This window comes from Eretmochelys imbricata, chromosome 7 (assembly GCF_965152235.1).
Source record: "Eretmochelys imbricata isolate rEreImb1 chromosome 7, rEreImb1.hap1, whole genome shotgun sequence".
Taxonomy (NCBI): Eukaryota; Metazoa; Chordata; order Testudines; family Cheloniidae; genus Eretmochelys; species Eretmochelys imbricata.
This window is the reverse complement of record NC_135578.1, coordinates 75,348,708-75,361,548: the sequence shown is the minus strand read 5'-3', so window position 1 is coordinate 75,361,548 and position 12,841 is coordinate 75,348,708. Positions and strand designations below refer to the sequence as shown.

Here is a 12,841-nt window from a genome sequence, read left to right as displayed (position 1 = left end):
ATAAATAGTCATCACAAAGAATATGATATGTTGTTGTAAGAACAGCTGAATGCAAAGCCAAAAATAACACATTCTTATATCCTGACATCTTAATTTGTTTGCATTATGAGATAAAAATAATACTAAGTAGAATAACTTACTGTAATTCAGCAAAGTATATCTGTAATTACTGCTGTGCTAAATCTTTAAGCAAGCAACTTGGAAATTTGAAATATAAATAAACTTGCTTGTTTATCTTTATATTTATTACCGCATCATGTTTGGCAGTGAAGATTATTCAGAAAATGAAGGCTCTCTATATCCTAGTTAAATTGCCTAGATGCAGTGGCTTAGTGGTTCTAAACTGTATTAACGCCAATTTCACAATCACTCTTGTATCTGAAAATATTTTACTTACTGGTGTTTCAGATAATACTTTAAATTTCAGCATAATGTTAGGGGAAAAGATCTTTATAATTTTCATTTTATTTTGTTCATTTAGCAGCACTTTATATATAGAAAGTTTCACACTTCCCCTGTTTATGTTCATTTTCTCTCTTTATTTATATGGATGTTTCACAGCAAAGGGAGATTTTTAAAAAAAAGATATGATTCAAAACTGCAACAATTGCAAGGAAGGACTGAGGGTAGAGATAGTAATCTGAATCTACTTTTGAAGCTTTCTTGCATTTTAACGCAGCGGAATTCCTCAACAAATCAATCTGCATTCTAGGAGAAGCGTATTGACATATCACAACAGGGTATAATATTAATAGGATATATTAAGTGGTAAACTATAGTGGTCAAAGTAATATTCATAGGTGTTTCATAGAACTGGAAGGGACCTCTAGAGGTCATCTAGTTCAGTTCCCTGCACTCATGGCAGCACTAAGTATTATCTAGACCACCCCCGACAGGTGTTTGAAGATTGTCTAACCTGCTCTTAAAAATGTTGGAGATTCCACAACCTCCCTAGGCAATTTATTCCAGTGCTTATCCACCCTGACACAACCTAAACCTCCATTGCTTCAATTTAAGCCCATTGCTTCTTGTCCTATCCTCAGAAGTTAAGAAGAACAATTCTTCTCCCTCCTCCTTGTAACAACCTTTTATGTACTTGAAAACTGTTATCATGTCCCTGCTGTCTTTTTTCTTTTCCAGACTAAACAAACACAATTATTTCAATCCTCCTTCATAGGTCATGTTTTCTAAACCTTTAATCATTTTTGTTGCTCTTCTCTCGACTTTCTCCAGTTTGTCCACATCTTTCCTGAAATGTGGTGCTCAGAACTGCACACAATACTCCAGTTGAGGCCTAATCAACACTGAGTAGAGCGGAAGAATTACTTCTCGTATCTTGCTTACAACAGTCCTGATGATACATCCCAGAATGATGATCACTTTTTTTGCAATAGTGTTAATTGTTGATTTATTTAACTTGTGGTCCACTATGACCCCCAGATCTTTTTCTGCAGTCAGTACTCCTTCCTAGGCAGTCGTTTCCCATTTTGTATGCATGCAACTGATTGTTCCTTCCTAAATGGAGTACTTTGCATTTGTCCTTATGGAATTTCATCCTGTTTACTTCAGATCATTTCTCCAGTTTGTCCAGATCATTTTGAATTATAATCCTATCCTCCAAAGCACTTGCAACCCCTCCCAGCTTGGTATCGTCTGCAAACTTTACAAGTATACTCTCTATGCCATTATCTAAATTGTTGATGGAGGTATTGAACAAAACCAGACCCAGAACTGATCCCTGCGGGACCCCGCTCATTATACCCTTCCAGCATGACTGTGAACCACGAATAACTACTCTGGGAATGATTTTCCAACCAGTTATGCACTCACCTTATAGTAGCTCCAACTAGGTTGCATTTCCCTAGTTTGTTTACGAGAAGGTCATGCAAGACAGTATCAAAAGCTTTACTAAAGTTAAGATATACCCCGTCTACTGCTTTCCCTGCTATCCACAAGGTTTTGGGTATCTCAGTCACAGAACCAAATATCCAGTATTGCAATAACATTATGCATCTGTCTCAAAACCATGGTTTGGTTTGGTTTGCATTTTGTTTTTGTGGTATGCAGCTGGTCAACATGTGAGGCTAATCTAGACAAAGTAATGAGTGTTAAAATAGTAATGTTCTACTTTCAAACTCAAGTTTAATACTGCAATACTACGTGCAGTTTTGTAATCTTGTCCTTTTTTAAACAATCTTTCTTTCCTTAAATATGAGAGAGAATGCTAAGGATTAATGAAAGGCTTCAGAGACTAAGCTCTGCACATCTGTATTGCTGAATGTAAGTTTCTTTCCACTCCATAAGCAGCGTATGAGAGTATTGTAGATGCTCCACTGTCATCTACTCTAAACCATTTTGAGCAACAGCAGACAAGTATAGAAAATTAAGTTCATGCTAAGATATTAGCTCCTGTTTTAACTGAATTTCAGCTAGGAATATTTCAATAGCATGAACATCTTTTCATTACAGTTGATACTGTAATTCAGACATTCTTTCTTTAGCAATTTTTAAGGTTAGATTGACCCTCCCGATTGTTTACTAAAATAACTTTGTGCCAATATTGGGAGTGTGCGACAAATCAAAGGGAAATGCTTAAATACAAATTGAAATGTGAAAGTAGCCTATTTTTGATCTTTTTATTGATAACATACCCACTATGTACTACTTTAGAATCTGGTGATATGCTGTAGTGCATCCATGTTTTTGCAGCTGTCTGTTGCATCATAGGAAAAAGTGCTTACGTATATCTCAATAGTCAAAGAAATAGTATTTAAACTTCATTTGATGCTCTCTGTGTGAAATGCCACCTATCTCCCTAAACGGGAGGGGGAACTTGATGGGGCCAACAGTGAAAGGGGACAGTCTCAGCAGCGAGGGAGGGAGACAAATGCTGAGGGACACCAGATAGCTCCTCCCCACTGGGAGTCTCTGGCACCCGTTGGCCAGATGGGAGGAATGGGTGCTGATTGGACAGCATTCCCCAGCTTCCAGGATTTAACCTGGAGCAGGGGCTGTGTGTAGTGTCTCTTGGCTCCATTCCAGCAGCTGCACCCTTCTCACCCTGAACTAGGAATGGAAATCTGGCCTGACAAATGCTGCAGGTCTAGCTGATCACCTGTTTTGGGCAACAGGAAGGAATTTTTTCACCCATGGGCCAAGCCACAATGAATTAAGTAGGGATGCACTTAGTTCCGAACTGAGGTACTTGGCATGAGTTGTTGTTTCGTCACAACTTGCAATCAGTTTCCAGTTTGGGTAAAAAGATAAAATTGAACGATTCTCAGAACCTGAACCTTGGGCTCATAGGTAGAGTGAGACCTTGCAGCATTTCCAGGCCAAGGTCCGACCGTATGGCCCTTGCAGGCCAACGTCCCCACCCTTCTGCACCCTGTGTGCCCCTAGCAGAGGGAGGGTGTTAAGACTCAGAGAGTCCTTGGGGGCGGGGGTGGAAGGTAGGCTGAGGAGAGCCTACTCCAGGTTATGGATTATATTGTAAGGAACCCTGTAACTGTCATGCTGGAACCAATTAAATATTTGGTATAGGAGAGTGTGCGTGAGGGGCAGGTAGTGCCCCTCCCCTGTGCTAAAGTTTAATAAAAGTTGCTACCTGCTGCTTAATTCCATGCACGTGTCTCATTTTGCTGCTGCGCCTAGGCCAGGCGCATGGGACACACACTCTTTGTGTAGTTCTGGCAGGCTGAGCTGTTTACAGAGGAAGTACTGATTTAAAATTGCATCTGACAAGGCAGTAAAGAATTGAGTCAGACTGCTCTAAATTTCGCAGTGGTCTGACTGCAAGCCCACAGGATGCACAAACTTCCCTTGCTAGTATACGGTACATTATTTTGTCTCCATTCAACATTGTCATAGTATAGGGGATGCAAAACTGTTTTACAATTTAAGGGTACATTTTCTGTTTTTTTTTTAAAACAGAAAAACAGCTTAAAGTTTGCTCTCCTCATTGCAAGTCAAATTTTCATAAATAAGCATGAATAATTGTTGCTGATATACTTTTTAAAAGTATGTCTGACTTTTCAACAAACATGCTCTTTTGAAAATCTTTGGCTATTTTTTTGTCCACAGGGAAGTGTACATATCACACACTTCCAAACATCCCAGCAATACAATATGAGTAGTTCTTATTAAAGACCTGATTTACTGGTATCTCATGACTTTACACGATACGTGATTTTTTTATAGTATACATAGCAGGAAAATACTGATGAGACAACATAGAGCCAAGTGTTGGACATAAATATTGGTCATCTTTCTGTTGCATCTGTGTCAATTCACTTCTAGAACCCATGCCCTAAAGCTCCAAAATCCGGACATCTTCCATTTGCGCACTAAAGGAAGATTTCCATTAGCTATAAGCTATAGAAAAGGACCCTTATCCTTGTATTCCTGTGAAATTACAACCCATCATACATCCGATGAAGTGAGCTGTAGCTCACGAAAGCTTATGCTCAAATAAATTTGTTGGTCTCTAAGGTGCCACAAGTCCTCCTTTTCTTTTAACCCGTCAAAAGAGGAAGATATGCCCACTCATGCATATAGTATTCAATCCTGCTTCCACTGGAAGTCAAAAGTACAAAATTATTAATACAGTTCGAAGCAATATTCAACCCACTAACTCCAACAGCAAAAATCATCAATAACTTTTCTTAATAACAGTCTTTCTTAGAGTCTTAGAGTATAATTGAGGTGTGAAGTGTTCTAAAAGATTGCATCTTATGGAAGAATCAAAGGATTACCTTTTAGAGCAAGCAGGAGAGAAATGTTAGACATATATCAACAACAAAGCAGAGTAACTTTTTAATGATCAGTAATCCAAACATAATTTGAATTGCCTTCAAATGTCATAGAAACATTTTCCTTTGGCTTCAGAAGAAATCAAGCATTTTTCAGCCCAAATGAGTTTTCCCAAGCCATGGTGAATAGGGGTGCTAATATAGGGTATTCAAGTGGAAGCTCATTCACCTTGAACCGTGGAGGGATTACTGCCATTTCAATAAAGAATTGTTAAATATTCTAGTTCTTTTTAGTGTTAGGAATTTTCAAACACTGAAGATTTTTTTTTTTTCAGTTTACACTACACTCTTGGTTGCCTCCCTAAACTTATGGTACTGTCATTGGTGGAGGTGAAGTGATAAATGTTCTGGTCCCCCATACTATTGTGCCTTCTTCAGGGAAGAAGGGAAGTTAGCAAATGGTTTAGATGCCCAAATGCAACAGGATTGTTTCTTTTAAGTGATATTGCTTACATTTTGATCAATTAATCTTGATTTTGAAAAAAGATTAGCACATATATCAAGAAATGAGAGCAGAAAGGTTTTAGTTGTAAGAGATCACAAAGAAATTAGGCAATCAACAAAACAGGATCTTTAGAAAAGAAGAAAGGCCCTGCCTAGGGTTTTCTTCAGTTTGAGAGGAAGACAAGCTACTACAAAGCATTGTCTCACAACCTTGACCTTTAAAATTCTATTGGATTATGTGTTGGTTTTATAGTTTTCATTACTAGTTGACACTCAAAGCCTCTGCATTGTTAAAGACCTGTATGGATATGCAAATCAGGATTTACAGCTGAAATTTCCATAAATACGATGCCAAGTCTGAAGCTAAATATCCCAGTTAGTGTGATGACTTCCAAAAAGTTATCTGGCTATCCTCAACTGTGCTCAATAAATAGAGGCTATCATAAGGCAATTTTCTATATGAAAAATCTAGCATTCTCACATACAGCGTGAATATAATTTCTTCAAAAATGGTTTCTTTTCTGAAGACTAACCTGCAGGATATTTAATAAAATTGGTGAGGTGTATATGAAAAGTAATTAGATATGTGCTTTTTTGTCTGAAGAAGACAGTCAAAATATTTGGTCTGACCTCTCTCTTCTCTAGTTGATCAATAAGGTTTTTAAAAGTGAAGCCATTTTAGAAATAATCGAGTGCTACTTGCTATACTGCTAGAAGCTGTTACATATAGCATGGGATGAATACTGCTACTTAAAGGAAATTCTTTGAATGTTTTGGTTTTTTACATTTGAGGGGGGAAAGTTTCCTCTCTTCAAATAAATAAAAAGAATGGGTTTATTAAACTGCTTCTTCACATATATGCCATGTTGAAAGCATTAGCAGATAATGAACAAAAGCAAATAAATTTTCACAACATTCCAACGTTAGAAGCCTCACTGAAAACAAACCAAAAAAATTCCATCACTGCTGCAGCCGCCACCGCCTCCTCCATTAAAACTCTGAATTTTGAATCACCGCATTCATCATAAGTCCCTGACTACTTGAAGACAATCTCTCTTTGTCAACTATGGTCACTTATGCTGAAAAAATGCATTGCTGCTATTTCTTAGCACTAAAGCTTGTCCAAGTTCTAATACATGCAAGCTAAGATTTTCAAAAATGAATGCTTAACGTTAGGTTTCTAAGTCCATATTAGACCTATATAGGTGGCCTGATGCTCAAAAATGAGTAGTTTCATGGTTACCGGGCTAGCTGCACCTCTGGCCTCTTCTCTAGTCTCTCTAAGTGCACCCTCACTGGTGTTAGGCCTCATGCCTTGTGCTCTCCTGGGGCAGAATCATTCAGTTCTACCCCTCTTAAACTGGTGCTGGGCTACAGTGCATTGTTGATCAACTGTGCCTTCCCCAGCAGGTCCAGCTGTGTTTGGGTAGTGACCAGTGGTAAATAAAGCGATCAGACAGCTGCCTTAAACTAAAATATTGTTTTAATCTTAAGGGTAAGAACCAAATAGAACATGAGCAAAAGGCTTACCATCCCCCTGGACACCTAGGAAGGTTAGCTTCTTCAGACCCGGAAGCGGGTGTCAGTTTGTTCCGCTGCAAACAGCTCCCAAACCAATGCTGCTTCTCCACAGAAACTGTCTTTTAAATTGGTTTTTATAGTCCTTTTGATCTGTTCAGCTATGGTAAAATGAGCTTTGTATCTGGCTGGAGCCAAGAAAGTAGATCTTAGCGGTTATTAGCTAAGGCATTGTCTTTTAGCAACACCCCTGCTTTCCCGTTTTCCCCAAGTGTTTACCTGGACGTGTTTTATCTGGAGCCTTTGTTTTGCCTTCCTGCTTGTTTCCCTAAAGCTCTGTTAAATTAACTCCATATAGTCCTGCAGTAAATATCCTAATAACCATGTCCTATACAATTTTAGTAAATTATTACAGAATAGCTCCATGTCCTTTACGGTTTGTACCCAACAAATTGAAAAAACAAATTTTAAAATCTTGGCCACAGTATTGAATAGTTTCCAATGGAAGTAGCATAAAGTAAATGAAATTGAGAAGTGGAAAAGTTGATGGCCAAGCCTTATGTAAAGGTTCAACTGTTAAATTTATACTAGAGCCTATTCAGTATACTGTACATTGGTATCATTAAGCAGGGAAGCAGCAGCTTAGTTTCATTTCAGAAGGAATTTTCAGAAAACTCATAATAAAAGCAGATGTAGTAATTGCATTATGATGCAATAGTAGTATTTTGTTTGGGGTGTCATTTATGTAAAATCCAATTCAAAGTTCAACTTCCAGTAAGTTGATGTACAAAAATAAAACCATGACTAGCTAGATACTGGCTAGCAGTAAATTCTGAAGAGCAAGATTTCTAATAGTGGTATACCTTCTTAAGAATTAAGACACCAAGAATTTTAAATCAGATATTGTCCTGCCAAGGTATGTTTTATCTCATCTAGAGTGTATTGCACCACAGTATGTAATATCCTACAACTAAGATGGTGTAGCAAAATAGTATTCAGTTTGCTGAATTGTGTATGCTATGATCATACTGATGTGAATAGTCCATGCACACTTTATCTGATAACCAGACCTTTGCTGAATTTAATGCAGGCTCAATTTCTTTGTCACCAAAAACATATCATGCTTTAAGAAAGAAAAAGGTGTCCAATGTTGTTGAATCAACATGAAGTCAATTGGGATTCAAATTGTCACTTTTCACATCTCAGTGCCATCTGTTTAGAGATTTTTTGGCAGAAGTACAGCGCTAGATACCATGATGGTTGGCATATTAGAATAGAAAGCATGTAGGAAATTATGTCAATAGTAGTAACACGGAACAGTAGAAAGCATTTCATGAATGCATGACGGCTAGGAGATGTGACTCTCATTCATAGAGAGCATGGATTCTCAGTTTGGTGTTTGTGACCATGTTTCCTTTCTTTATGGCTAGATGGGGAGGGGAATCTCAGAATTTTTTTTTTTCCCTAAAGTGAGTTTGTGGCATGGAAAAGGTAGATAACCACTGCTGTAGTGCAAGAAGATTTCAGTGACTTCCAGACCAGCTTTCTCGTGCTTACAGGACAAAAACTTAAAATTAAATTTAAAAACTTGCAGGTTTCAGGGAAGGTTGATAAATTGTGTTTACGGCTAATCCTTAAATGGTATCCTTAAAATTATTGATTATTTACTTGCATTACTGGTGTTGATAAATTGTGTAGTGAGTTGCTTGACCACAGTTTAGTTCAAGAGACCAAACGGCCAATATCAGTCAGGTTTATTGCTGTAAGTCACCAATAATATAGTACAGGAAAAAGCTTCTATATGATACCAGTCTCTGGGAGGCTGTCTCATGCACTATTGTTACATTTACCTTATGCAGAAGGTATGCTCCCAAAGTTACACATTTCAGCTGGTAGTATTTGTAGGATGATTTTCTAAGTTACATGTTACTAATATCCAACCCATCCATTTGTCCCGATTCCTTAACTTGTTCTGTTCCTTTCCTTATTTTTGGTTTGGATACTAGCATTCAGGTGTTCTGTGAGAAACTCCCTGCCTGTTGCTCTGGTAAAATAATCATATGTCCTGGTCCTGACAGATATACTATCTTCTTAAGCCAAAGCTTACTTCAGCTAATGCAAGGAGTTATGGGATACTTAGCATAAGTGAAAAGGTTTATAGTAAAGGTACAGGTCAATTTAGGCTGTGTGTGTGTGTGTGTGTGTGTGTATGTGTGAGAGTGAGAGAGACAGAAATATAATATATATGCTAGCCCGTATATATTGGTGAACACTAGTGTCATGTTATAAAATAATGATCATGGGTTTTTGGATGCTTTTGTGAATTGTAAGTAGATTTCTGGAATATTTTGGCACTAGTTGGCAGTCTCTGCTTTGGCTGCTTCTGGTCCTACCAGAAAGAGTCTCTAGCTGGGTTTTGCTATAATGTATGCATTGGATAAGTTGCTAAGGTTGCTAAATTCTGGGCAAGTTGCAACTCATGACTGCCATGTAATTTACTTTTACAAAAAGGGCTCATTCTTGCTTTTATCCAGTACGCTTGGTGTTTTTAAGAAGAGAGTAAAAATACGTGCTAATGAGAATAATATACTACATGTTTTGCAATCAGTAGTGACCTATACTCAAGATCTATGTTGGGATGCCTATATTGATCTCCTAGTTGTCTCAAGCCAATGATAATAGCCCTTTACTTTCATGAACACGAAACTGATTGTCAGGAGACTAAGGGGGGGGAATAATGAAAGTAGTCATAGTTCAAATCTGTCTAATAATTGTATAATTTTAAGTCTCTGGCATGAAGTTATTACAATAAGGTTTTCCAAACAACCTGCTGGAAGTCCGATAAACATCTCTTAATACCTGTAAATAGGTGTGGCTACTCAAGATGTTAAAACCTTACTGACAGCCAATTAAAAATTCAGATACATAGTAACACTGATGTGCTTCATGTAGGTTTCATAGCTTACACCCAGTCATTCAGAAACACAGCATATTAATACATGTGTTGTAGGACATTGATCTAGAATGTCAAAGATGTTTGTGTTTCCAATTACCTTCAGGAGGTATTTAACCTTATATATGGCTATTCAGTATCCCTTACTGTAGTATAAGTAGTCTTGTGCTTGTTAAAGTCTACCATAGAAAAGCAGTAAATCTAGAAGTGTAATTAATATATTTTTCTGAAAATGTACATGTGCATTCACACTCATGTTGCAATGGATAAAAAACATTGATGACGGAGCTGCATAAAATATGTATTCAGCAGCAAATTGGATCTGCATCACAAACAAAAAGCCTAATTTGCAGAACTACTTAAAGGTGCTCATATGGACTGTATTGACAATGTGTGCTGTTGGCAAAGTTTTATGCCAAGATTCCAGGAAGGAAAACCATTCAATAAAGAAAATATCTTGGAGATATTCAGAAGAATCAGGAATCGCACTTCAAAATGGTGCTCTTGGGCACTAAGATTCTTCAAGCATATGCAGAAACACAGTAATGGAAAATTAGTTTTGGAAAACCTTTTTTAAATCAGTTTGTCCCACTTCTTAAGATAGAGATCCTCTTGTGGAAAGACAGGAAACAACTGTGTATGGGTGCCAATAACTGTTTGTTTTAGGTTTTGTTGGTCAGAAAAACCTTTGGGAAACCTTAAATTCTCAGTGAAAATTTGAGACTTTCAGCTTCTGATTGACAGACATATTAAAGGAATGTAGGTGTTCACTTATTGGTATTCCAGACTACACCTGGATTAACAACAATAAATTTATTCATATCAGCTTCCCTTCTCTTTAAAAATCCACATCTTGTTTTTTGCTAAAGGTTAGTAGGTGCCTTGAGCAACAGAATAGAACACAGGGATTTAAATTTGCCACACCCTGCCACTTGGATTTAAAGATGCCACACCCTGCCACTCTGTTCTAAAGAGAAAAGCATAGATTAAAAGCATAACAAACTAATGTAAAATGTTGGGGTTGGCACAGGAGAAGATCTAAAAGCCAAATCCATCAAACGGTAAAGGTTTTTACCATGTCATTCCCATATATCATAGTCCTTAAAGTAATTAGATCAAATAACAATCAATAAAATAGAACTTCTGTTCACCTTTTAGGTTTAAAATAAAAGAAAGTGGTCACCACACAAAATATCACTTGAAGCAGTAGTCCGCAATTCAGCTCAAGGTTTAAAGTCCAGCATTGCTCGCTGTAGCAGATCAACATGATTGACTGGCTGGTTCAGAGGGACTGGAATCTGCCTCAGGGAAGGGCTAGTACAGTGGCAGTGATGTCACTGACTGCTGCCCCTTGATAAGATGCCTTAGTGACTAGGCCTTGACTGGCCACGTGGCCCCTTGAGAAGTGTAGCAGACACAGGGCAGGAGTCCTGCCTCTTGTCCATGCTCTGCACTTTTGAAGCTTTTTTTACAACTTTCCCACCTTCTCATTCAAGGCAAGGTACTGCCACTGGTTCACTGTTTGGATGTTTGGTTTAGGGCAGTGGTGGGCCTGTGGCCTGTCAGGGCAAGTCTATGGCGGGCTGCCAGTCTGTTTACATTTGCACGCCCCCTGCAGCTCCCATTGGCCGGGAACGGTGAACTGCGGCCACTGGCAGCTGCGGGCAGCCGTGCAAATGTAAACAGTCCGCAGGTTGCTCACCACTGGTTTAGGGTATTTGTTACTCTGGGTACTGTTGTTGCATTTTCATCCTGTAAATGTAAATCTCTATGTTAGTATTGGTTTCATAGTTTAATATTTGCATCAGAATGTCCTATTTGGGTGTTAATTATTGATCTTTCTGTAATCTTGTTACGGATTGTGGGTTATGGAAGGGGAAAAGTAGGACTGCTTGCCATGTGCAGGTCCATCACTCACTTAAGTTCTAGCTGCTAATTAACTTCCTGTTTTGGCAGTGGCAAAGGAGTTTTGAGTCACCCCTGGTGCTACTTCCTGCAAAATTATAGTTTTACTGAAAGTTTTTACTTGAGTAGTTTATAATTTAGAGCAGTTCCTTTGTCACTTGTACTTTACTGTGGCTGGAACAGACAAATCTGATACTTGAAGTAAGGTTGTGCTATTTTTGTTTTGACTGATTATTTTTACCCACTTTTTTGTATTGAATATTGTTATGATGTCATACAAGACTTTTCATTCTTTTGATCAATATGGGAAAAGTGGCAACATTTGTACTGTTTAACTTTATTAATAAAAATTCAGGAAGCTAACTCTTTACAAATGAGGATTTTCTAGTTAATATCAGCTCATTAAAGTGAGCAAATGAGTTGCGCAAAGGTTTAAAAAATTCTAACTGGAGAAATCATATTGAAAAGTACTAAGCCAATGAACAGACACACCTTCAGAGAAACCTCAAGACACCAAGTAGAAAATATGCGTTGGTTAGATTTTAACTGTTTACGGAGGCATTGTTACTGTATCAGGCTTCCAGAGATGCGATAATTAGTAGCCTTACTGTAAAGCAATTGCACTGGGTAGTGTTGACTGATCATGCAACTGGAGAAAGAGGAAACGTGTTGTCTTGAACATAAACGCAGTGTAACTATATTGTAAAATAAAAATATGCCACTTTATGGCAAGGCAATAAGGTAACCATCATGTAAGTGAGAACATTGTTTATGCACGCTGTTCTTTTCCCACATTCATCTTTTTCTTGTAGGATATCCTGAATAACCTTGATTCATGTGATCTCGAAGATGATGATCTCATGCTTGATGTGGACCTACCTGAGGACACACCTTGTGACAATGGTTAGTGAAGTACTTAAGCCTTGGTTGAATGTGGTCTAACAACCTAACCTAATACTCCAGATGCACAACTCAACCCAGTGTTATGGATCTGTTATGGAAATTTGCAGAACAGAAGCTGGTCCAATAAAAGATATTACCTCACTCACCTTATCCTAGTGTGGTGGAAGTGTCAGTCATTCTTCCAGTTACGGTTGAGAAGAGTTTTGTACTTGAAGCAGGGCTTTAACTACTTTGCTATGTATAAATAATTATATCTTCCCCAAAATTATTGCACTTACAGAATGAATTTTGTTGGGATTTACAAACA

The 12,841-nt window shown here is 37.9% G+C and overlaps 1 protein-coding gene across 1 annotated transcript in view; it reads left to right on the top strand.

The window, feature by feature from the left end:
• Positions 1-12,841, top strand: part of CCSER2 (coiled-coil serine rich protein 2) — a 131,341-nt gene that overhangs the window by 48,150 nt on the left and 70,350 nt on the right. The window contains exon 4 of the mRNA XM_077821506.1: positions 12,444-12,534. Coding sequence (XP_077677632.1) covers positions 12,444-12,534 — 91 coding nt within the window. The remainder of the gene's footprint in view (positions 1-12,443; positions 12,535-12,841) is intronic.